The following is a 24873-nucleotide window of genomic DNA, read 5'->3' on the forward strand; positions in this document are numbered from 1 at the left end:
TAAAAACTTGCAGATACAGCTATCCCTCTCCAGATTCTGAATTTGGTGTATAGTATTCTTATGCTTCATAAATCAGTAAACATGTACGAAGCACTTTTACCTTTTATACTGTTTTCAACTCTGGCTTTACTTTAACCCTTCCCCGGGAGATGTGAGTTGAGTAAGATGTTTCCCAGTGGGAAAATCTGGGACTAAAAATTTGATTTTCCAGCAACATGGATGGACGTGGAGATTATCATACTAAGTGAAATAAGTCAGACAGAGAAAGACAAATATCATATGATATGGCTTATATGTGGAATATTTTTTTAAAATGATACAAATGAACTTATTTACAAAACAGAAACAGACTCACAGATTTAGAGAACAAACTTAACTACGGTTACCAGGGAGGAAGGGTGGGGGGGAGGGATAGACTGGAAATTTGGGATTGACATGTACGCACTGCTGTATTTAAAATAGATAACCAACAAGGACCTACTGTATAGCACAGGGAACTCATCTAAATATTCTGTAACAACCTAAATGGGAAAAGAATTTGAAAAAGAATAGATACATGTATATGTAAAAATAAAATAAAAATTAAAAAATAAAAATTTGTAAAAAAATTAATAAAAAAATAAATAAATAAATAAAAATCTGATTTTCTAGCTGTTAACTAGAAAGGGGGAACCCTTTGCCTGGGTCATAAGTAAGGTGTTAGCATTCAGTTTCTGGGGATGCTTAAATGAATGTCACATAGCAACTTCTACCAAAATATCACAGCTATTATCTCCTGGCTGAAATTGCTTCATCAGGATTCTTTTCAAGATGGAGTTTCACCTGCAGCTGCCTACTCCAAGTGTAGGGTTCCATCAGCTCTAACATGCTGAGAGAAATGTGCTTATACTTCATCACTTTCCCAAAATATACACTGGTAAAAGGATACAGGGGGCAAAAGAACAAAACAGCCTTTTCCAATAGCAGTAGTGAAATTTGGTAATTTGCCTAATGGTTGTGTATGCTCTGACTAAATGTGGCTTCTGTTCCAACTTGTTGGATTCTAGCAAAAGCTGTGTCAGGACAAGCTTCCAAGGGATGGGGTAGAAAGGATATACTACTGACAGGTTGCTGAGTGAACAAGATGCCAAGAAATTGAGAACCAACATCTGACTCAGCATGTTAGTTGGGTGGTTTGTTTACTTGAGCATGAGTCCAGGAGGCTCAAACTACGTTACAAACTATAAAGTCACTCACAGTTTAGCAATCTATGTAGCCATCAGTTGCATGTAAAAATGAGCCAGAAAACATAGAACGATTATTTTACTTTTTTGGTTAAAATTTTTTTTTCAATAACATTGCTAAGGAAAGTATAGAAAGAAAAAGAGATTTGCTAACATTTATTTTGCTCTTAAAATGAACCTAAATGACATTAGGCTTAAAAGATTAAACCTAATTAAAATATGTAAAAATATACATATTTTTACATGGCCTTTAGACATCAGTTTGAATCGAGAATTAAATGCACAAAAAATCTGGTTCAAATGGGAAAGATAAACCCTATTGGTCAGTACAAGAGGTATCAAAGAGATAGGCAAAAGCAAGTTGTTTGCAACTACCAGACACGCTCTAAGCTTCCCAACGACCCTATAGCGTAGGTGTTCTGTTCCAGATATCAAACTGAGGCATGGAGAGGTTAAGTAATTTGCCTAAAAATCATATAGCTAAAAAGATGTGAGCAAGAATGGCGCTTTGAACTTGGCACTTTGAGCCTGCTCCGCAGCTTATGGCCTCAGGGGATTGTCTAAACCTGTTGAGTGGGCTAAGTCCGAGTTCCAACTTCCCCAGCTGTGTGGTCTTGAACTGGTCGGGGCACTTCTGAAATACTGGGATTCTCTTTTCCTCACAGGGTTGTGAGGCTTTACTGTGCTAGTGCTTATAAACAGACTTTGGGAACTGTAAGAGGTCGTTTCAAATATGAGGTATATATAATACGTCACCTTGGAGGAAGAGCTTGTCTTTTGAGCTTCATCTATAAATTGAGAATAATAATCACGGCGTGTCCTGCGGCCGTTGTGAAGGTGAAATGAGATAGTGCATGTAAATCAAATGATGCATTAAGGCACAGTGCCTGAAACACCGAATTCGATCAAAATGCTACCATTCAACACCCTTCACTTGCAGTTTCCCGGCTTACGCAGGAAGATTTTGGTAACTCTCTCTGTAAGTGTCCCTGGGGTGGGGGTCTGAAATAAACTCTCCGAGGACAGAGACGCGGCTAAACTACCTTTTATTTTCCCCCTTGTAATCATCTCCTTCGTAATCCCACTGTGCAGATTGAGGGCGGAGACCAGAAGAGCTAGAGTACCAGGCAGTAACTCCAATTCTTCGGGTGAGCCCCCGCACGCGGCGCGGCCGCAGAGCCCGCAGTTCCGCGCCTCCGCCCGCCAGGGGGCGCTCGGCCGGACGCCGACCCCCGGGAGCGGCGGGGCTGGAGGAGGCGGAGCCCAGCCCGGCAAGATGGCGCCGTCCGCCTTATTGCGCCCTTTCTCCAAGCTGCTGATCCCGGCCAGGCTCCCGAGCGGCTGTAAGTGTCCCTCCTCGAGCAGGCCGCCCCGACCTTCCAGCCTGCGGCTCCCAGGGAGAACCCTGCCCCGCGGGGGCAGGAGGCGGCTGCGCCCCGGGCTTTTCCTGCAGTGACCTTCGCCGGCCCGCCTCCCGGAGCCGACGTCTGCCTCCACCCGCGACTCTCGGCTCTCCGTCAGCCGCCGCCCACCCTTCTCTCCCAGTGCCATCCGACCCCTCGGGGTCTCGGCGAATGGACTTTGAGTCCCTCCTCCTGCAGACGCGGGAGAGGGAGACCCTCCCGGGGGCGCTTCTATCCGCCCACCCCCGAGACTTCGGAGGGGTCGCCAAAGCCCGTGTACGAGGCTTTGGAGGCGCCACCGGTCTGGCCCTGCTGGTGGCCCAGGGCGAGTTACTAGGCCTCTCTGAACCTTTCTGTGGCTGTTTAAATGAGGAAGTAGAAGGGGGAACTAAAAGCGACAATACGCATGTAAATGTCAGGTTTATTCCTACAGGGCGGTAAGTTATAGATTTAGAGGCCCTTTCTGTCCCCTTTCAGCTTCAGCGCGGTCAAAGTTCTACATTCGGGAACCGCCACATGGCAGACCTGACTGGCTGAAGGTTGGACTGACCTTGGGCACCTCCGTTTTCTTGTGGATGTGTGTAAGTATATACTCCCTTAAATCGTGCTACTCCAGCACGCTGGAGAGGACAAGTATCGATGTGAGGTTGAATGTTGCGCAGCAAATCTCCCATACCATAGGTTATTTATGTAACTGCTAATAATCTATTTCTCCAGGAGGGAAATCCCAAGGACTAAAAAATATTAAGGTTTCAGAGGCATCGAGAAAGTATAATGAGGCTGAAATTTCTGTCATTGTTCCTTCGCCTGGTTTTGTCGTGAAATGGCAGTTTTACTGCATATTAATTATCCTTTAGTTTATTTCTTGATGAAGATGGAGGCAGGTTGGGGTTTTATGAAGGCACTTTTTTCAGATGCCATAGGGACAGATCGTAAGTGAACAAGCTATACAAATTAAATCCCATTGGACTTACAAGATACAAGATTTTAACAATGTTTGTGTAAATACATTGTTGGAAATTGTACCTAGTGTGTAGCAGCCTTTTTCTTTCTTTCTTTTTTTTTTTTTGTCTTTGTTTACAGTATGCCAAATGCTTTACCTGTAAAAACTTGTTTAATTTTTTCAACAACACTATGTGGTAGTACTATTATTGTTGACCATTTACGGATGTAGGAAACACTTGGAGAAATCAATTTGCCAAAGCCAGTTCTCCCTGACTTAAGAGCTACACTGTAGACCACTGTGAAATACTGCCTTTCCATAGATAAATTTTTTTAAAGTATTTGTGCTACATTAGTATTTAAATTTTTTGTTTTGGAATTTCCTCCACTGCCGCCCACCTCCAACTCTCAGATCTCTTATTTGGGATTTTTTTCATTGAAGTGGTTCAGCTCTTTGACATGGAAAGGAGGAAGAGATGTTGAAAGTTACTTACAACTTAGTAACTAATCCTTTCAAAATAACGTTTGTTATAATGTAACTTCATACATTCTTAAAGTTTTCCTAAAAAGAAACTTGTTGCTGAGAGCTCTGATTGTTACTGGATCTTTGCAACACATGTCACCCTATATCAGCCATTGTTCTAGTTGCATATTCTGTCAGACAGTGGTTCTGAGAAAGTGGCTGTCCTCCATGACATCTAATTAATACATATATAGTTGGGGGATGTGGGTTGGTCGTTCACTCACAGTATCATACTTCTGAGGTTAGAAGTATAGTACACATCCACCAGCCCCATCTAATAACCAGGTTCTGCTCTGTCCTGTTGTTTTAGCCCCTCTGTGGTAAGGCTCTCCATTCCATTAATTACCCACTGAGTGAAGTAATTTATTTGCAGAAGTTGGATTTAAACTTTTAAGGGTTGCCTTCTCAAATTTAGTCTGTCAGATTGTGGTGAACAAGTACATATCATTCATAGCTTTTGGACTTTTGTATCCCTTAGCCTTTTATTTCTAACTAGAATAGTTGTAATTCTTTTAATCTATCCTTATTTCTCTTGCAAAATATAAATATCATTAGTTGATCTCCTCCTTCTCCTCTTTAAGTTGCCAGGAAGATTACATTTCTCATTTTAACTGTTACCTACTTCTAGCTCATCAAACAACATAATGAAGATGTTTTAGAGTATAAAAGAAGAAATCGGTTGGAATAAACTTTTGAAATACCGATACAGTAAGTATGTGATTTTCTAGGATTGAATAGACTATGCAAGTTAATTTGACTTCTTTTTAAATAATGTGTTTTGACTTTTTTCATTAGGTTTATACTTTTTAGCACCTATATTCCTGTCTGTGACAAATTTATGAATTATTAATACCTTGGCTCAAGGATCTCTTAGCATAATCATTTTTAATCATTACACTTTGTGTTCAAAGGAAGTTGTGCTTAAGAATGAAACCAAAATCATATTTTCTTAAATCTAATAGTGCTGTACACAGTGCCTTCACAGCACTTAGGACAAGTTATCATTGTTTGTGTATGTATTTCTTAATACCTGTTTGTCATATACCACACTTGAGTGTAAAATTCCATGAGAACAGGGCATTCAATTGTTAAATTTTTTACTGCATGACGATTTTATTATGATTGTCATTACAACTAACACCCAGTTGGACAATTCCTGATAAAACCTAGCTGTGAATAAGATAGAATACACTGCATGCTCTGTGATTTAAAAGAGAGTGAGTTTATTTTATATGTATATGTGTGCCATATTTCTGAAAATCTTTTTAAAGAAATCCTATATTAATCCTTTTGTAAAATGAAAAATCATCCTTATAAATCTCAGCTTTCTTGGATTAGGTTGATTAAAGTAGATAACTTATATGTGCTGGAGAATAAAATAGTAATCACAAATGTACATTTTGTTCTATTATTATCACCTTGCCCATTTCAGTACTTCAGTCAATCAAGAGATAAAAATGAAATAGGTTTTTAAATCAAAACCAGATGCTTTTGCTACTCCTGTAGTTCAGAATTAAAAAAAAATTTTTTTTTGCTAAAACTTAGATAAAATGAGGAGTTGATATTCTTTGTGGATTTGTTTTTTTAGACTTCCCCTGGTGCTCTAAGGTGCATTGTTCAGAATGGTCTAATTTTATTATTACTTTTGCTGGTTAATGCTACAGTTTTCTTTTTTTTCCATTATAGGTATATAGTGTTTATAGCAGTTCCTCTGGATTCACCAATCTGTTTGTGTGAGCTGTAAATGTGAGAGAAAGAGTTACATGTGAACATCAAGTCAGCATTTGTGTTTCACATAATTAAATTTAAAAATACTTCTGTATTCTTCAGATTATGTACATTGTGACAATGTAGAAAATGTCAATTCTAACGTAAATTACTAGAAGTATTTTAATGTGGAAAGTACCATCTGATAATAGGGTCAGTGGTAATTAAGGACACATTGGTAAGAAAACTTTTTAAGGATATAGATTAAAAAAAAATCACTGCTGAGGATTTACTCCTTCTATCAACTTCTAATTTCTAATGAGAACACTTATTTAGTGATCAGGATGATAGAACCACTCCTAGTCTATTATTTAAAATACAAAAGAACCCAAATACTATTTTCTCCTTACCAGAGTTTCTTCTTACCAGAGTTTCTTCTGACTCCATTTCCTTGAGTTTGAATGATTTTCATTTGGGTGACTGTTTTTACTCCGGTATGGCAACAGTTGGCTCTTTTTGCTAATATGACTTTCATCCAATGAATAACAAACTATTCAAAAAAAGGAGTTGGTGAGAGCTAATAGAGACAAATGAAAAAACACTTCATTTCTCCCTCATCAAAACCCTTTCTTGTGAATCAGTTAACACCTATTTATATGCCACTTCATTAACATATAATTTAAACACTTAATGTATTAATACTATACATTTAAAAGTGTATTATTTGTATCTCCATTCTGATGTTAAATAGAAAGTTTCATTGCCTTATAAATGGCTTTGTTTGTGTTTTGGGCTCTGGCCAACACTTACTCTGGGAGATTCATGGCCCAATACCTTTGGAAGTCACTTCTGAACATAAATTCAGAGTTACATTATCTCAGAATAAGTATTTAATCCAAATTCAGTGAAAGACCAGATAAAACAGTAACTAATTAACTTTTGTCAATTTGGAGTCCTAGCTGGTAGAACTGGAAAGGACCTTAGGGGGTCATATAGACCAATTCCATAATTTTACAAATGCAAAAACCAGAGGTAAAGAGTCATTTGCCCAATATCACTGGAAAGTAGAATGATGGACTCTTAAAGATGACCATGTCCTATTCCCCAGAATTTGTATATATGTTAGGTTAGGTTAGGCAAAGGGGAATTAAGGTTGCAGATGGAATTAAATTTGCTAATCAACTGACATTGAGATGGAGAGATTATCCTGGATTATCTGGTTGGGCCTGATGTAATCACAAGGGTCCTTAGAAGTGGAAGAGGGAGGCACCAGTGCGTGTCAGAGTGGTGTGATATGAGAAAGATTCAGCCGGCCATTGCTAGCTTTGAAGATGAAAGAAGGCCAAGAGCCAAGAGACGGAGAAGTCAAAGAAATTCTACGCTGGAGCCTCCAGAAAGGAACACAGCCTTGCTGACACCTTAACTTTAGCCCAGTGAAACCCATGTTGGATTTCTCACCTACAAAAATGTAAGATAATGAATTTGTGTTGTTTTAAACCACTAAGTTTGTTATAGCAGCAGTAGGAAACTAATACTGTCACATGGTAATGGACCAAGAAGTCAGGTATCAACTCCCAATTCAAGGAACTTTACCCTAAAAGAGACACTTAAAATTCACATCCCTAAAGGGAACAGAAAACTCTAAGACACTTGAAATTCTGGAAACTGATAACCTTAGTTGGAAATAAAATACAGCTTTAACAAGCAAGATTTACTGTATGTCAGGCCTTGAAAATAAAGCTGCCCTGCGTGGACTTTCATCTTGATCGTGCCTCTGTAACTCCAGGGGGAGCCATTCATGAAGACTAGGGCTGTCCAAAAGAACTTTCTGCAATGATGGAAATGTTCTGCCTGTGCTAGCCAATGTAGTAGCCACTACTCCCATGTGGCTGTTGAGCATTTGGAATGTGATTAATGTGACTGCATTTTTTTTAGTTTTATTTCCTTTTCATTAAATAGCCACATGGGGCCGGTGGCTGCCGTATGGGACAGTACAGATGCAGATTACTCTGAGTAGCACCTCCTAGAGTTGCGCCACATAGGGGCACTGGTGAAAGGTGCTTTCTAAACTAAATATTGAAACCTAACTCAAATTATATTAAACTAAAAAAAGGTTATGAGGATACAGAGTGACTCACAGACTGCCACAACAGGCATGCACCTGCGCCCAGGAATAATTGGGGCCTGGAATTCAAACGTTACCCAGACTTTTGCTCTTGGCTCTGCTTTCTGCGTATGTGCTTTATTTCCTTTGCACACAGACCATCTCTTCCCCAGCCCACACTGTAAAGAGAAGGCTACAGTCAGTAGTCTCTTAAACTGAGATGTTTTAGCTGGACTGAACAAGAATCGTTCTGATACACAGTTCCTAAGAGGAACTTGGTCAAATGATGGTTCCTTTAGCAATAATGTAAAAGAATTCCCATAAAAAAGAAGATACAGACAAAATCATATGTCCAATGCTGTCAAGTTTTTTATTAGATCAAAATCAGACCTTTTTTTTCAGATTTAGTATCTGTGAGATAGTCATTAAATTATTTTCTTAAGTTGCCGTAGGAAAAAAAAACAAGCTCTAGGAGCTCAGTTTTAAGTATAAGAAGTTGTTATGGGTTAAATTTTGGTCCCCAAAAAGATATGTTGAAGTCCCAGCCCCCATTATCTCAGAATGTAACCTTATTTGGAAATAGGGTATTTGTAGATATAATTAGTTAAAATGAGTATACTGGAGTAGAGTGGGCCCTTAGCCCAATGTGACTGGTATGTTTCTAAGGAGAAAAGACACAGACACACAGAAGACAGGAATGATGGAGGCAAGGACTGGAGTGATCCACGTGGAAAGCAAGGATTACCGGTAAACATCAGGAGCTGGAAGGGTTCTCGCCTACATGTTCCCCACCTTGACTTCAGACTTCAACCTCCAGAACTGTGAGGGAATAAAGTTTGTTGTTTTAAGCCATCCAAGTCTGTAGTAATTTGTTACGGTAGCCTTAGGAAAATAATATGGAAGGGGTAGGGAATGTCATGTTTATTTTACTACAGAAGAGAAAGTGAATAGATGGGAAGAGTACTGAGGAACCTCCAAGAATAGTTTAAGAATTTACCATCTTGATTACCCTTTCTCCTTCATTTTATCGAAATATTTTAGGCCATCAAAAGCGTGCTTTACCAAATGTAAAATAGCTAGCTAGTGGGGAGCAGCCACATAGCACAGGGAGATCAGCTCAGTGCTTTGTGACCACCTAGAGGGGTGGGATAGGGAGGGTAGGAGGGAGACGCAAGAGGGAGGAGATATGGGGATATATGTATACATATAGCTGATTCACTTTGTTATACAGCAGAAACTAACACACCATTGTAAAGCAATTATACTCCAATAAAGATGTTAAAAAAAAAAAAGCGTGCTTATCAGGACTTTCTCAAATTGCTTTCCAATTTGTCTTCCTAGATACTCTTCTAAATTGTTTCACTTTATATCTGTATTGATCTGTTGAAAGTACAGGTTATAGCTTAGGGATTTAGTATTAAAAAAAAAACAAAGCTGTTTCTAGCTTTCTGTGGAGCCTAGGAAATCACTCAGTCTTTGAAAATTGTCTTTAATTATATGGAACTTAAGCCTTGAGTAAGTATGATTAATATTACCAGTGGTTAGGAAGCTTCATGAGCTCCCTCTCTTACAATATGTTTTCAAAACTAATATTGTCTTTGTCAACAATCACAATTAGGTGGAGATCATCTTAGATAAACCAAGTTAACTCTAACCCTAAGTTCTTGTTTTCCCAACAAGACCAAGAAAAATGTCAAGGATGTGCTCAAGGGCAGCATTATAAACAATGTGACTAACAGCTGGGAAACTACCGTCTCAGCCTTACAGAGTCTTGTATAGCGAAGACCTACTGTTAAAATTCTCTCAGGGTTCTGGAGAAACAGCTTGCTACAGAGTGAATTTGACAGCCCACAGGCATGTCCTCTCTTGGGAAGTGTTTCATCAAAATGTGGGAAGAGTCTGACATCAAAGTGGAAAGCCACATATCCTACAGGAGCCGTAGAGTAGGTGGCAAATTCCCTTTGATCCAAGAGGCATGAGCTTTTAGCTAAGAAGAAAAGGGATCTGGAGAAGTGGCACTATTTATCTCACAGTTCTTGCCTCTCCCAGCTGGGATGGCCACATCCAACCTAGAGGACATGATAAACTCCCCGCTGGACCTTACCATGTGATGAGACGAAGGGCTATAATGGATCCTATCATGTGCGCACTGAGAGGCATCAGAACGTTGTAAGGCAGCCTGGAGCTTCGGCTTACGCTGGAAGTCAGAGTCTAGCACTGCCTTCTCCAACTAGCTGAGCATGTTTTATACCTAACGTGCTTTACAGCTGACAGCAACCCAATGAATGAAGGAGTTATCCACATTTTACTCAGACCAGTAAATCTGAACAGGTTTCTGATTCCCAAACTCAGGCTCTTAACCACAGTGTTAGACTGCCTCGATTTTTTTCATGTGTAATACAAGGGTAATCAACATTCCTCCACCTACTCCTTAGGCTTGTTTAGAGGATGAAGTACAAAGACAGATGTGACAACACTTTGGGAAAAGTTTTTGAAGCCCTATATGCATGTGTGTTATTTTTGCATTGTTTAAATTAGGCGGTTTGTGTTGTTTAAACCAGTTTGGCTTTAACCGCAGCCCTTAGATTACATTTATCATTGATATCTGGTCAGAGATTTCTTTGTGATCACTGACCCCATTGATGGTAGGCTTGGCAGCCACTCCCGAGAAAAGATGTTGGTTCCATGTCTGTTTAACCTGACACTGTAACCTCTGTGAGTGGTGGCAGGAATCATAACTTGTTATTGAAGAATGCCCTGGAACACTAATAAGATACTTGGTAAATATCTGTGAAATAAATTATAACCAATCCTCAGCATCTAGCACAATCCCTAGGCATTTTGACAGATACTTACAGACAGTTTGACTGAGAGTAGGTGGCTGCTATGGAACCTGGGGATGATCCAGAAGAGCTCAGACTATATCCAGACCCTGAGTCTACATCGGAATTCTGAAGAGGGGTCTAGAACAGTGTCCTGGGAGCCATTATCATTTACAAGTGTTTACTCAGAAAGAATCCTTTTTAAGGGAGCTGCCAGTACATTAAATAACAGTATAGTACATGCATTAATTCTTTTTTCTTTTTTGGCCCTGCTGCACAGCTTGTGAGATCTTAGTTCCCTGACCAGGGATTGAACCGGGGCCACCGGCAGTGAAAGCTCCGAGTCCTAACCGCTGGACCATCAGGGAATTCCAGCATTAATTCATTTATTATTTTTTCTTTCTTTCTTCTCCACATTAATGGACCTTTTTTTTTTAAACTATTTATTTAGGCTCCGCTGGTTCTTAGTTGCAGCACGTGGGATCCTCCTTGTGGCTTGAGAACTCTTAGTTGCAGGATGCATGCAGGAACTAGTTCCCCGACCAGGGATCGAACCCCGGGGGCCCCTTGCATTGGGAGCGCGGAGTCTTACCCACTGGACCACCAGGGAGGTCTCCCGCATTAATTCATTTAAATACATTTACTGCCTTTGACTATTTCCTCTCCCTGGCAACTAAGTCAAAATTCAGCCCTAAGTAGACCAAAGAAAGAATGAGCTGTAGTGGTAAACAGATTTGTTTTCTCTTTTAATTTTAAATTGGGCTGCACCGAATTGGAAATGGTTAGGAGCTCTCCCCACAGATTTGATTTGATTTGTCAGTCTGTCCTAGCTGCTAGCAGTTCATTCTAGGATGTGTACTTGATGCTGGGCAAAGGTAGCAAGTGTGCTAATCTGCATTTTGTTACTTTCAGGACTAACCTGACTTCTTGGTGGAGGGTCTGGGTCTAACCCCTTCTTTGGGGCTTGGAAGTCTAAATCTGACCTCGCATTAACACAGATTACCTATTTGCTCTTAAGGTTTAATCACTAGGAATAGCTAGTGACTCTGAGCATCAAAAAACTAGTTCTGATCATTGGCTTATACTCCTTAAATGAGAATATATTAAATATTATTAGAATTGGGTTCAGAACGAGAACCTCTGAGGAGTGTTTTGTTATTCACCTAGCAAATGAGCAAATAGTTTGCCTGTAACATGCCAAGAGAACTTGGAACTAGGACTATGTTCATGTCCTTAAAAAAAAAAAAAATCATGACCATCGGTCCCTGAAAATTCCTCCCCACCACCTGGTCGTTTGCTAAACCGAATAATTGCCACCTTCCTCAGAGGGATGAAATAAAAATTAAAGGAGAAAATTATGTGAAAGTGCTTTATAAACTGTCAGGTGCCAAACATACTTAAGGGGTTATTATAGTAGGAAATAGTACCTTCCAAAGATTAATCACTTAGAAAATGTTATAAGCATAAATTATTGATTTCCATATTCAAACCATGACAGATTCTTGTCGCCACAATGAGGCAAGTGATTGAAATCTGGAGGGAGAAACTAATAATTTAGTGTTTTTAGTTGATTTGGAAATACTAGCTTCACATCCCATAGAGGAATAGGCAGCATTTTTGGAGCTTATATTTAAAAGTCACTGTAATCGTGAATTGCCTAGAAGTTCAGCCATTAGCCGGGAATTTTCTTAGGCTTCTGAACATCACCCAGAGCACTAATGAGAGGCTGAGGCTACCCCTCTCCTCCATTCGTCTCCAGGGAACTTCCAGCTACCCTTTCCACTCCTAGGAAAGCTGGCGGAGAGCGTGAGAGAAAGTGGGTTCAGCTTGCATACGGCATGGTCAATCCTGTCTGTGTCTTATTCCGGAGGCGAGTCCCGAGACATTTCCAGCCTACTCGGAGGAGTTCCACTGACTGCAACAGTACGGGGCAGGCAGATGACGGCGACTTCTCGGTTCCCCATCCCTTTTCTGAGATGCCACCATCAGCTTCTCGGGCCCAGGCGAAGGCGACAGAGCCTGCAGATCGGGTTGAGGGAGGAAGGTGCGCACGCCCAACCCCTGCGCACGTCCCCCACGGGGCCGCGGGGGCGGGGCGGGGCGGGCAGAGGTCAGCGCCCCTCCCCGGGGCGGGGCTCGCCGGGGCTCGCCAGGGCTCCCAGCGCCCCGCAGCACCGCGGGGCTACAGCGGCAGCGGCGTGCAGGGAGCCGGCGCGATGTACCTCCGCAGGGCGGTCTCCAAGACCCTGGCGCTGCCTCTGCGGGCGCCCCCAGGCCCCGCGCCGCTCCGGAAGGACGGTGAGTCGCAGGCGCTGGCCCGGGGGGCCTCTCCCGGCGTCCAAGCCTGAGGAGGACAGGTGCCTCGCGCACAGATCGCGCGGGCGCCCCGGTTCCCGCCTGCCCTTCGTGGGCCAAAGCCAACCCCGGCATCAGAAGCCTGAGGTTGGGGATGGGGATGGGGATGGTGGGGGGCGGGGAAGAGGGGGAGGGTGGCCGGGAAATCGCCTCGAAATTCTTGGAGACTTTGGAAGTAGGGAGCCTTTCCAGCGCGGCTTCTGGATCTGGACTAGATTTCCTGGGTTCGAATCTTGATCTTGGGCAAGTGATTTCACTTCAGTTTCCTCATCTGCAAAATGGGGACACCAATGAGTTTTAATGAGTTAATATGTAGTTAACAGCGCTTAGAAAAGTGCCTGGCGAAAGTCGGCAAAGCTTACCCCTTGTCTTAATACAGGGCCCAAAGCGCTCTCCAACTTCACGAGGAATGGGTGGGAAGATGGACCCTGGTCTGCGGGCCAGGCAGGGTGCGCGGAAGGCAGTGCCGGCCCCGTAGAAGTTGGGTAAATGCTCTTGAGTAAAAAGACTCAAGACCTGGCCAGGACTCGGCAGCCACGAGCCTGGGCCGTGGCATCCCCGGTGAGGAAGGGGCTTCGAAACGCTTTCCTTAGGGGCTGCAGAGAGATCTGGAGCCCTCCAGCTGTTGGGCTGCGTCCCCCCTGTATCCATCACCTGTAGATTTTCTAAAGCACGGGGAAAGGGAGCGAATTTCCTGAAGGGGAAGTGGCAGTGCGAGCTGGAAGCTTATTAAATAAAAATTGATACGCACGAAAGCGCCTAGCCTAGGGCCTGGGCCATCGTGGGTGCTGAAGTGTGAGCAGGAGAGCATTTTTCCCTGCCAGCCGCCGGCGGCCCTGCGCCCAGGTTTGCGCTCGCGGGCAGTTCCGCCCCCGCCGGCTCTTTCCTAGTCGTCGCGCATCTTCCTTCTCTTTTCCGTCCCTGACTGGGGCGCCGGCTCTTAGACAACCTCGTGGAAAGTTCTTAGTTCTCCCTTCACTTTGCCCCACTTGCTAAGGCTTGCATTGGAGTCGGGGAGAAAGAGAACGACTCCTGCGGAAAATTCCATGACCAATTTGTTTCCACTTTGATTAGGCCTGCGATGGTGATGGTGATGGTGGGAGGGAAGGAAGGTATGTGTAACTAGCTTTATTTTTCTCTTAAAATGCTACTGAGAAGAAGTTGCCTCCAGTAACAGAAATAAGGAGTCTTCGTTTTCCTTGATAGAGCACACTTTTCGCTGGTGAAATAAGGGGAAGCCATTCCTTTGAAAGTTCAGAAGATAACGGGGCTGTTGTGAATGGGGGTGGGGAGATGGAAAAGGCCCTGACCGTGGCCTTTCGAGCTCTCTGAACGCAACCCTCACCGTCCTCACGGACAAGCATACACATCCTTTTTTGGTAGCTGCACATATTTCAAATAATTTCCTCCCCAACTTGGGGCAAAAGAAAAGGAGTTTGAAAATTCTAAACAGGTAGTTAGCAATACTGGTTGTAGCAGTACTGGTCTTTTCCTCATTTTCATCTAATTACTTTTTTGTAGTATTGATTCATTTATGTATTTTTCAGAACTGTTATTGACTGGAAATTTGGCTTCGGTCATGGACATTAACCTTGTATTGGTACTTCCAGCTTGGATGAAAAATGAAATTGTTTCAGTTTATTGAAGGATAAAATTTTAACCGTGCCTCATCAAATTTTGTTCTCTGGTTTTTGCTTTTAAAAATGTAAAATTTTAATGAATAAGTAAATTAGGTTTACAGTAGATTACCAGAAAAACTCAGAAAGGCAAAATAGAAGTCGCCTGTAATCCTACCACTTAGTGAATACCACTATTTATCTACATTTTAGTGTACGTGGTGCTCCAGACCTTTTTTCCCCCTTCCTGCATTTTTTTTTCTTATGTACATTGCTTCCACAATGTACGTAATCTGGGATAGTCCTGTAAAGATTATTTTGCTATAACTTTTCACTTAATATATTGTAAATATTTTCTCGTGTAGACAGTCTTCTGCAAAAATTAAAATATCTGTTTCATATTTATGAATATGCTAAAATTTGTCTAATCTTTACCAAATATTTATTTCCCATTTCATTGCTCTTTTAAATAACTCTGCCATAATTGTATTTGTCTTTACTTAAACCTCTGTAATTTTCCCTATTTTTTCCTATTTAAAAAAACTTTTTGAAATTTATGCCTGGTTGCCAACTATGAAAGCTATATATTCCCTATTTAATAACAGCTGTATTTTTAAACCAACAAAAGCTCCACTAGAAGTCAAAGACATAACCTCTTACCATAGCCTCTCTGGGCACATTTGTAGGGAAAAATTGGTTTTTTCTAAGAGATGATCATTTATATCCAAACTAAGAACATATATACAAAATCTTCCCAATTTTGCTACTATGGAGATTTGTAGTTTGTGCAAATGTCTTGAGATTTGCTTTCTGCAAATCATAACTTCTTCCTGGTCCCTACACCCTTATTCTCTGTGTCAGGCCACATCAAAATACGTTGAGTTTTCCTAGTCACACAAGTCTCATGCTTTTGCACACGCTCTGCCTTCTTCCTCCAATGCAATTTTCCCTCCCCTTGTTTATCTGACAAACTCCTACTTTCCTTCAAAGCTCAGGTCACGTCTTTTCAATTGTGGCAGTTACCTTGAGCCAGCTAGCTGAGTTCTTTCACTGCGTTTTCATGCTATTGTTGGTTCTGCTTTCATCTATTACAGCATTTGTCATACTGCATTGCAGTTATTTGTCTCCAATTATTCGCCTGTACATATTTTCCCTTTTTTTTGAGGCTAGGGACCTTGTGTGTTGTGTTTACAGTTATACTCTTTTTTTTTAAGATTATTTTGTTTTATTTATTTATTTTTATTTTTTGGCTGCACCTCCGGCATGTGGGATCCTAGTTCCCCAGCCAGGGACCAAACCTGCACCCCCCTGCATTGGAAGCGTGGAGTCTTAACCACTGGACCGCGAGGGAAGTCCCTACAGTTATAATCTTTTTTTTAATATAAATTTATTTATTTATTTATTATTTATGTTTGGCTGCGTTGGGTCTTCGTTGCTGCGCGCGGGCTTTCTCTAGTTGCGGTGAGAGGGGGCTACTCTTCGTTGCGCTGCACGGGCTTCTCGTTGCAGTGGCTTCTCTTGTTGCGGACACAGGCTCTAGGTGCGTGGGCTTCAGTAGTTGTGGCATGCAGGTTCAGTAGTTGTGGCTCACGGGCTCTAGAGCGCAGGCTCAGTAGTTGTGGCACACGGGCTTAGTTGCTCCTAGGCATGTGGGATCTTCCCAGAGCAGAGATCAAACCTGTGTCCCCTGCATTGGCAGGTGGACTCTTAACCACTGCGCCACCAGGGAAGTCCCTCTTTATCTTTAAAATAGAGAATTTGAACTATATGAACTTTAAGCTTCTTCTAGCTTTGAGTCTATTATAAAAATTTAAATTCCATAGCATATGGTATATACAAATTCTAGAACTGTAAAGTTAATATATTTAAATAGAATAATACAGTACCTTAATCTATTTCTATTAGTTTGTACAAAATTGCCCTTCTATTTTAGATATGACCTTATGGCAACATTTGTCTTAAAAGAGCTTCTATCTGGTGGGAATGTAAATTGATACAGCCACTATGGGGAACAGTATGGAGGTTCCTTAAAACACTAAAAATAGAACTACCATACGACCCAGCAATCCCACTACTGGGCATATACCCTGAGAAAACCATAATTCAAAAAGAGTCATGTACCACAATGTTCACTGCAGCTCTATTTACAATAGCCAGGACATGGAAGCAACCTAAGTGTCCATCGACAGATGAATGGATAAAGACGATGTGGCACATATATACAATGGAATATTACTCAGCCATAAAAAGAAACAAAATTGAGTTATTTGTAGTGAGGTGGATGGAGCTGGAGACTGTCATACAGAGTGAAGTAAGTCAGAAAGAGAAAAACAAATACCGTATGTTAACACATATATATGGAATCTAAAAAAAAAAAAAAAAAGGTTCTGAAGAACCTAGGGGCAGGACAGGAATAAAGACGCAGATGTAGAGAATGGACTTGAGGACACGGGGAGGGGGAAGGATAAGCTGGGACGAAGTGAGAGAGTGGCATGGACATATATACACTACCAAATGTAAAACAGATAGCTAATGGGAAGTAGCCACATAGGATAGGGAGATCAGCTCGGTGCTTTGTGACCACCTAGAGGGGTGGGATAGGGAGGGTGGGAGGGAGGAGATATGGGGATATATGTATATGTATAGCTGAATCACTTTGTTATAAAGCAGAAACGAACCCACCATTGTAAAGCAATTATACTCCAATAAAGATGTTAAAAAATAAATTAAAAAATTTTAAAAAAAGCTTCTATCTGCCCATCTTTAAAGGTTTTATATTAGAAGAATTAAAGTTTCTTTCTATGTCTACATTTGTATTATAGATTTATAGAAATGTGTTGGATTTCAACATAAATGTTTTATTTAACATAAATTTTAAGCACAAATGTATTTAATTCATTTTTTGTAAAAATAATCTTTTCCATTGAATCCTGTGGTGTAGAATATACAATAAATGGATTTCTTTTGCTCACACGCATCTCGTTTGACTGTTAAAATTGTTTAATGCTTTGTCATTTCTCCTTACCCACGTCTGCATTCCTTCCAAGAAAAGCATGATGCGAAGCATCAGGGTGACAGCTTTCATAAGTAATTATCAAATTAGATTAAGAAAATGTCAAGTGGAATTATTACCCTACCTTGTAATACTGTATTCCTTTAAGCTAAAATCAGTTGATGTTAATAGATTCTAGGTTCACTGAGGGGGTAAAAAATTTTTTTTGGATGTAGTCATTTAAAATAGTTTTGCCCGTTGTGGAGTAACTGTGTTTAAACTTGTTTTACTAGCATCTCTTCGCTGGATGTCATCCAACAAATTCCCCGGATCGTCTGGATCAAATATGATCTATTATCTGGTTGTAGGTGTCACAGTCAGTGCTGGTGGATATTATGTAAGTGTTTTAATAAACTTGGTGCTCAGGAATTCATATATTTTACAACCTGTGGTAAAACTCAAAGCAATGTCAAGATCAAGACATGGGATTAATTAAATATACAAGATTATGAAAAAAAATTTTAAGTATAGAATACTTAATACCACTAACTATGGATGACTTTCATTAAAAACAGTGTTATTATAAATACTAACAGTACTAATGGCTGGCATTCGAGTGTTTACCACGTGACAGACTCCTGGCTCACTTAATTATTACAACAATTCTTTAAGGTAGATACTATTATTAACATTTGACAGGAACTGTTTTGAGAGAGAAACTTTTTAAAAATTAATAGACTTTATGGGACTTCCCTGGTGGTCCAGTGGTTAAGACTCCACGCTTCTACTGCAGGGGGTGCGAGTTCCATCCCTGGTCAGGGAACAGAGATTTCCCCATCCTGCACAACACGGCCAAAAAAAAAATTAATAGACTTTATTTTTTGGAGCAGTTTTAGGTTTACAGAAAAATAAGCAGAAAGTACAGAGAATTCCCATATACTTCCTCTCACCCCTGTGCCCCCCTTTCCCAAATCAACAACCTTGCTTTAGTGGGATACATTTGTTACAACTGATGGGTCAATACTGATACATTATTATTAACTAAAGGCTGTAGTTTACATGAGGGTTCACTCCGTGTTGTACATTATATGGGTTTTGACAAATATATACTGACATGTATCCACCATTACAGTAGCACACAGAATAGTTTCATTGCCCTAAAAATCCCCTGTGCTCCAACCATTCATTCCTCCCTCTCTCCCCCTGGTCTTTTTTACTGTCTCCATAGTTTTTTATTAGCTGTATATCTTTACTTTTATTTTTAAAAAGTAATATTTATCTATATATTTTTTTAAAATTCAAAATAGACATATATAAAATCAAAAGAATGTTTTCCTCCCTGGTCTTCCTTATCCACTCCCCACAAGTAATCACTGTAAAACAAAGCTTTTAATAGTATGATTTTGGAGCTAAAAAAAAAAAAAAAAAAAAGAAATATTTGTGAGTTAATAAGATAATTCTAGGAATTCCCTGGAGGTCCAGGGGTTAGGACTCAGTGCTTTCACTGCTGTGGGCCCAGTTCAATCCCTGGTTGGGGAACTAAGATCCCGTAAGCCACGCTGCGTGGCCAAAAGTAAATAAATAAATAAATAAATAATCCTATTGATTTGAATCATTCCTCATTTTGTCATAAATTTTCTAAACTGAAATCTAATCTTTATTATGAATAAAAGTAGAATAAGTGTATATTCTTCAGGAACCATAAGACTACACAATCACTACATTTTGGTTTGACCTTACAGAAATATGCATAAAGAGATTTTTAGTCATAACTAGGAGCAGTTTGTAGGACTATGTAGATAATGAAACCAAAATACATATTCTACTCTTCAGAAATTTGAAAGCCTCAAGAAGCCAGGAAAGTTCAAACATGTCACTTATATTATTGTCTTCCACTAATCTACCCGCTTTCACTCATACCCAGATTCCTTTGCTTTTACCATCTTTCTACTGCTTAATATTGAATTCACTGCCCAGGGCTACTATAGTTGGATATAGGCCACTGGAAAACAGATTAAACTAGGCCATGTGATTATGTGGGAAGCTGGAAGACTGAATTTCATCTGGACATCACTACACCCCTAATTATGTTTACCAGTGCCAGACATGAACCTCTGCAGTCCGCTAAATCTTTCTTTGCAAAAGCAATCTTAACCTGGATGGTTAGAGACTGGCTACTCCTGAGAGCTCTTTCTGGCCTTGTTCTCTCACACTGGGAGTGGAAATTGGACAAGGTGATGATCTCTAAGTCCCTTTCCACTTCTAAGATTATGTAGTTTTAATCTTGAATGTTGGAAGCCTTAATTCCCAAGAATCTTAGGCTACTTTCAGGAGGAAATACAGAACCTGAGGCACTCAAAAACCCATATTCTAGTCCTCGCCTTCCCTTCCTTGTCCTGCACTAAAATAAATTCTATATTAGATTTATCTGAATTGAATCCACAGATGCTCCCTAGGCAAGAGCACTTTTTCATTTCCAAGTAAAGTCTACTACCAGAGCCTCTGAAAATCTGAGAAAGGCCCAGGTCACTTCCATTTTTTGAGGGTCTGGGTATCTTGGAAAAACAAAATGCCAGACTGGTTTCTAAAAGTTGTGGTAGATTTTAGATGCTCACATTTAATAAATACAAAATATCATTTGGAAATAACTTCAAAGTCTGATTTTGAGACTCTCTCTTCTAATAGACCTTTCTTCTACTCTGTGCTTGACTATGTTCGATTTGAAAAAGCTAGATCCTCTGGGTTACACATGAGTGTGAATTATTCTTATATCTCTTTGATTTTGCTTTAGCAGCTAAATTGTGTTTTAGCCCCTTGAACAATAAGACTAATGTCCTAGGGATGTTGCTGCTGGGATGGCCATTTCAGGGACATGAACTTGGGCACAGGTTCAGCTTTACTGTACGGAGAACTGAGGGTGCTGACTGAGTGTACTAGACAGGAGCTCCCACCCCACTAGGAAAATATTCCCTGCTTTTATACAAAAATGTTGACTGTCATTCCTGCTGACCCTGTTTGCTCTGTGTGTTTCAAAGCCAGATGATTCAAGTCAGAATTCACCAAACCCTGGGGGTTTGTTCAAGGGCCACTTTTGCAACATTTCCACCCCTGAGCTTATGGAGTTTTCCATTTTCACAGTCTAATTTTAACATACTATAAAATGGTTTGTAATTTGCCTAGGATAACTTTTAATGAGGTTAATGGTTTATGATGATTAAAACTTTAGAAAATACTACATATAAATATACAAAATTTTTAAATCTGTCATCCTACCTGCCACTAAGAGAGAAATATCTACCAACATTTTTTTAAGCTGAGATAATATAAACAATATTATCTAGTGAGATTTTCATTTTTAAAATATCATTGTCTAATATGAATACAGGCCAGAGATTACTACTTGATTTTGAAATGAAAGGAGGCCTGCACGTTGTATCTAAGATTAAGATAGCTTTATTCCCAATTTTGTTTCTCAAGTAACCTGTGGGCCAGTCATATTACTGCTTTTAATGGCTAAACCTAGCTGACTTAAGGAATCTTCATTGGAGTCTACAAATGGGTCATTTTGGAAGACTTTTGGAAAACTTTTCATTGTGGGAGAATTGAGTTTCACATGCAGTTATAAGAACTAATACAGAGAGAGCTCATATACCTTTTGCCTCATTTCCCCCAGTGACAACATCTTTGCTAACTATAAAACAATATCACAGCCAGGAAACTGACATGGATACGGTCCATAGACCTTATGCAGATTCCACCAGCTTTACATGCACTTGTGCATGTGTGTGTGTGTGTGTGTGTGTGTACGCTCAAGTGCATGTATTTAGTCCTAAGCAATTTTATCACATGTGTGGATTCGTGTATTCACCACCACAGTCAAGAGACAAGACTGTCCCATCACCACAAGGGTCCCTTGTGTTGTTCTTTTGTAATTGTACTCACTTCCCGCCTGCTCTCCCCCTCCCTTCCTCCCACTTCCTGACAACTACTAATCTGTTCTCTATTTCTGTATTTCTTATCATTTCAAGAACGTTACCAAAAAAAAATTAATAATAATATCAGTAATGTTACACAAATGGAATCCTAAGGTGTGTAACCTTTTGAGATTGGCTTTTTTCACTCAGCATAATTTACCTGGAGATTCATCCAAATTGTTTCCTGTATCTATAGTTCATCCCTTTTATGGCTGAGTAGTGTCCTATGTCATGGATGTACCACAGTCTGTGTAACCATTCACCAGTTGTAGGACGTCTGGACTGGTTCCAGTTTTTGGCTATTACAAATAAAGCTACCGTGAACATTTGTGTACAGGTTTTTGTGTGCACATAAATTTCCATTACTCTGAGATAAATGCCAGAGGATATTTGCAAATGCCTGTCAGAATATTTTGATTCTAGCATAATTTTTTTTTCTTCTTGGTCTTTATCTATCCACCTTGTGTGTTTTCAGTTATCTCTGACCTCTGTTAGAACATTTGTTTCTTTCCTTTTTTAAAGCATTCTACTTATTGACAAAGATTTCCAGAGGGGAAATAAAAGAGTAGATGGTGTGTATTGGTTTCTCCTGTTTGAACTGTAGATAGCTTTAAACTTGGCATGATGAATCTTAGAGCTCAAGAAATAAACTTAAGCACACATTTACTTTCAGACTTACAAGAGAATGACATCAGAGAAAGCCAAACACAGCGATCATATAACGAATTTGAAAGAAAAAACCAAAGCAGAGTTACATCCACTTCCAGGTAAAGTGAATTTACTATTTTCTTTTTCCTTGAGGCACTGATTTTCATTATCTTAGTCTAGCAATGGACACTATTTGTTTTTGGCTTCTTTACTAACTTAATCCAAAATGACTCTGGGTAGGAGTTTCATTCAGAAAGGAAAAGTCCAACCAAAGCCTAAAGAATATTGTTAGAGGTTTTGGATGAGGGCATTTGGTAAATGAAAACATTGTACATTTAAACTGCTGACCAGCAGCTTTGACTTCTTTGTGTGGTAATATTACTTTTCCCCTACTCAGGTTTCCATTCATGCAGGCATAATTTTAGTATCTGTCTCTCTCAGCAGCTTGACCTTTCATTTCTCTCGTTAATTTTTTTCAAGTCATGAAACTAATTTTGTTTCAGTTTTGGCTAAGACCGCCTGTGTGCAGTGACATTAGTAGATTCAGTCATGTCTACTGAGTCCTTCAGTTGATCTGATTGATAAAATGGCAACTTGTAACAACAGAAATTTGACATTTTCACCCTAATGTATATTTCTTGCCTTAAACTGCTTGCTTTAAACCATACTTTTTTCCATCTCAACTATAAGGCCATTATTATCAAATACCATGATCACTATTTAGGGACAAAGAAAACAGCTGCTCATGGACCAGTTTTAACCTTTCAGTCATGAGAACAATAAGAAACAGAATATCATTAATAAACATTATTGAATATAATCATGAGATGGCTGATTGTAAAAATGATAAAATACAGCATTTCCATAGCACTTCCTTGGTTTTAAACCCCTCTTCATACATATTATTGTAGTCAATCCTCCCAATAGTTCCGTGAGGTAGATATTATTAATATCCCCATTTTACAGATGACAAAACTGAGGTTGAGGGAGGACTGGTGGCTTCTCAGAGTCATCAGCTAGTAAGTTAGCTACTTTTCCGTGCTATTTCACATGACACATTGCCTGTTTATTTTCATGGTTTGTATTTGAATAAATAATACACATGAAATTATTATTTTTTTAAGTTCAACAGATTCAAAAGGGTTTTCAGAAGAGGAGACCCTTCATTTTACCTCCCCAGAGGCAACCAATAACACCAGTTTCTTAGTGTCCTCCAGGAGAGGGTCTCTACAAATATAACTCTCTAGGTCTATGTTACCCTCCTTTTGTCCTAACACAAATAGTACCATACTGTATACATTGCTCGTTTCCTTGCTTTTTTTTCACTGAACAGGCTACCTTGAAGACCATTTCATATCAGTACTTATTGATCTGTCTCATTTTTTAAAATGACTGCACAGTGTCTCACCGTCTTCCCATGCTCTTTAAATTAATACTTTGCTTAATGGACTAAATTTTAAAGGTGAAAAAGAGAACCCTGTGGGTGCCGAGGAAGCCAGTTCAGAAGCCCCCGAAGTACCTTTAGTGGAAGCTCCGGTGGTGGATGCTGCAGAGCTTCCCAATGCTACAGTTGCAGTCATAAAAGAGGCTTCCCCCTGTCCAGACAATGTGGAGGCTGCTGCCGAGGAAACCACTGCCGCTGGTGCTGAAACTGGGTCAGAGGTGACAGATGCGGGGACGGGAGAAACCGCAGAGGTCAGCACTGAATCCACGTCAGAGGTTACCAGCGCAGCTTGGGATGAAGCTGTTGCCATCAATAGTGATAAAGGTACAACCGAGAACGAAAGCTGTGGTGAATATGCTGAACTAGAAGAAAATTCTCCAGTTGAGTCAGAATCCTCTGCTGGGGCTGATTTACAGGAAGAAGCCAGTGTTTGTTCTGAGGCCGCCTCAGCCCAAGGCTAATCTCATGCTGATTGACACTTGGGCAAAAAATGCCACAGAGGGTCTGTTAGGTGTTTTTGTAGTTTCAGTAACCTTAGATTTTAAAAAGGCTTCTTTTCTAGAAAATGTTAATGTGCCTTGAGGATTTGGGGTATCTACTGATAGATTTCAGGATCGAGAGATTTGAGATTTTGCATGCGGAATAGTTTTCTACTCTCTGGGATCAGAATATGACATGTAAAGAGCTTAAAGAGTTTCACCTGTGGATTTAAATTTTATATCATAGGAATTGAGCTATCTATACAACCTGCATTCACTTTAATTTTGCTATAATTTTACCTTTAATGTATGTAAATCTAGATTCTTGAGTTTTGATTTGAACTCATTTAAATAAATTTGGAAAATCTTTAGTGCTTCTATTTTGATTCACTAATATTTCTACGTATAAGTAGTATATACTAATATACACACATATAACATCACATGAACATTGCAATGTTATCAAAGAAAACATAATCTAGGGAGAACTCTGCATATGGCAATATATGTATCCGTTCTCCCATCTATATTACATGGCGGGCTGTGCCAGTATTTTCCATTTCAGTTTAGTTCTCTTCAGGCAGCATTTATCCTGGCACTTTGTGCCAGTGGTCATTCATTCATTCATTCATTCATTTCCA

At 40.0% G+C, this 24873-nt stretch overlaps 2 protein-coding genes across 3 annotated transcripts; both read left to right on the forward strand.

Annotated features, from left to right (window-relative positions):
- Positions 1 to 2464: 2464 nt before the first annotated feature.
- Positions 2465 to 9163, forward strand: NDUFC1 (NADH:ubiquinone oxidoreductase subunit C1). Of its 2 annotated transcripts, XR_009701077.1 has the most exons (5): positions 2465 to 2566; positions 3104 to 3207; positions 4720 to 4799; positions 5778 to 7266; positions 8569 to 9163. XR_009701077.1 is itself a non-coding variant. In XM_061191962.1 (4 exons), the coding sequence occupies exons 1-3, from the start codon at positions 2500 to 2502 to the stop codon at positions 4777 to 4779; spliced, it is 231 nt and encodes a 76-aa protein (XP_061047945.1). In that variant the 5' UTR covers positions 2465 to 2499; the 3' UTR covers positions 4780 to 4799; positions 5778 to 9163. The 2 variants fall into 2 exon arrangements, 1 of the variants encoding a protein (XP_061047945.1); XM_061191962.1 differs by having other exon boundaries at positions 5778 to 9163.
- Positions 9164 to 12862: 3699 nt separating this feature from the next.
- On the forward strand, positions 12863 to 24490 carry MGARP (mitochondria localized glutamic acid rich protein). The gene is made up of 4 exons (XM_061191974.1): positions 12863 to 13022; positions 17981 to 18084; positions 22335 to 22428; positions 23772 to 24490. The coding sequence occupies exons 1-4, from the start codon at positions 12941 to 12943 to the stop codon at positions 24212 to 24214; spliced, it is 723 nt and encodes a 240-aa protein (XP_061047957.1). The 5' UTR covers positions 12863 to 12940; the 3' UTR covers positions 24215 to 24490.
- Positions 24491 to 24873: the final 383 nt, after the last annotated feature.

Source organism: Eubalaena glacialis, chromosome 5, assembly GCF_028564815.1.
Source record: "Eubalaena glacialis isolate mEubGla1 chromosome 5, mEubGla1.1.hap2.+ XY, whole genome shotgun sequence".
Taxonomy (NCBI): Eukaryota; Metazoa; Chordata; class Mammalia; order Artiodactyla; family Balaenidae; genus Eubalaena; species Eubalaena glacialis.

Excerpts from the sequence above, each read along its gene's own strand:
- NDUFC1 (XM_061191962.1), top strand. The coding sequence starts at position 2,500 with ATGGCGCCGTCCGCCTTATTGCGCCCTTTCTCCAAGCTGCTGATCCCG. Across the intron at positions 2,567-3,103 it reads GGCCAGGCTCCCGAGCGGCT|CTTCAGCGCGGTCAAAGTTC; the intron begins GTAAGTGTCCCT and ends GTCCCCTTTCAG. Across the intron at positions 3,208-4,719 it reads CCGTTTTCTTGTGGATGTGT|CTCATCAAACAACATAATGA; the intron begins GTAAGTATATAC and ends ACCTACTTCTAG.
- MGARP (XM_061191974.1), top strand. The coding sequence starts at position 12,941 with ATGTACCTCCGCAGGGCGGTCTCCAAGACCCTGGCGCTGCCTCTGCGG. Across the intron at positions 13,023-17,980 it reads CGCGCCGCTCCGGAAGGACG|CATCTCTTCGCTGGATGTCA; the intron begins GTGAGTCGCAGG and ends TTGTTTTACTAG. Across the intron at positions 18,085-22,334 it reads TCAGTGCTGGTGGATATTAT|ACTTACAAGAGAATGACATC; the intron begins GTAAGTGTTTTA and ends ATTTACTTTCAG.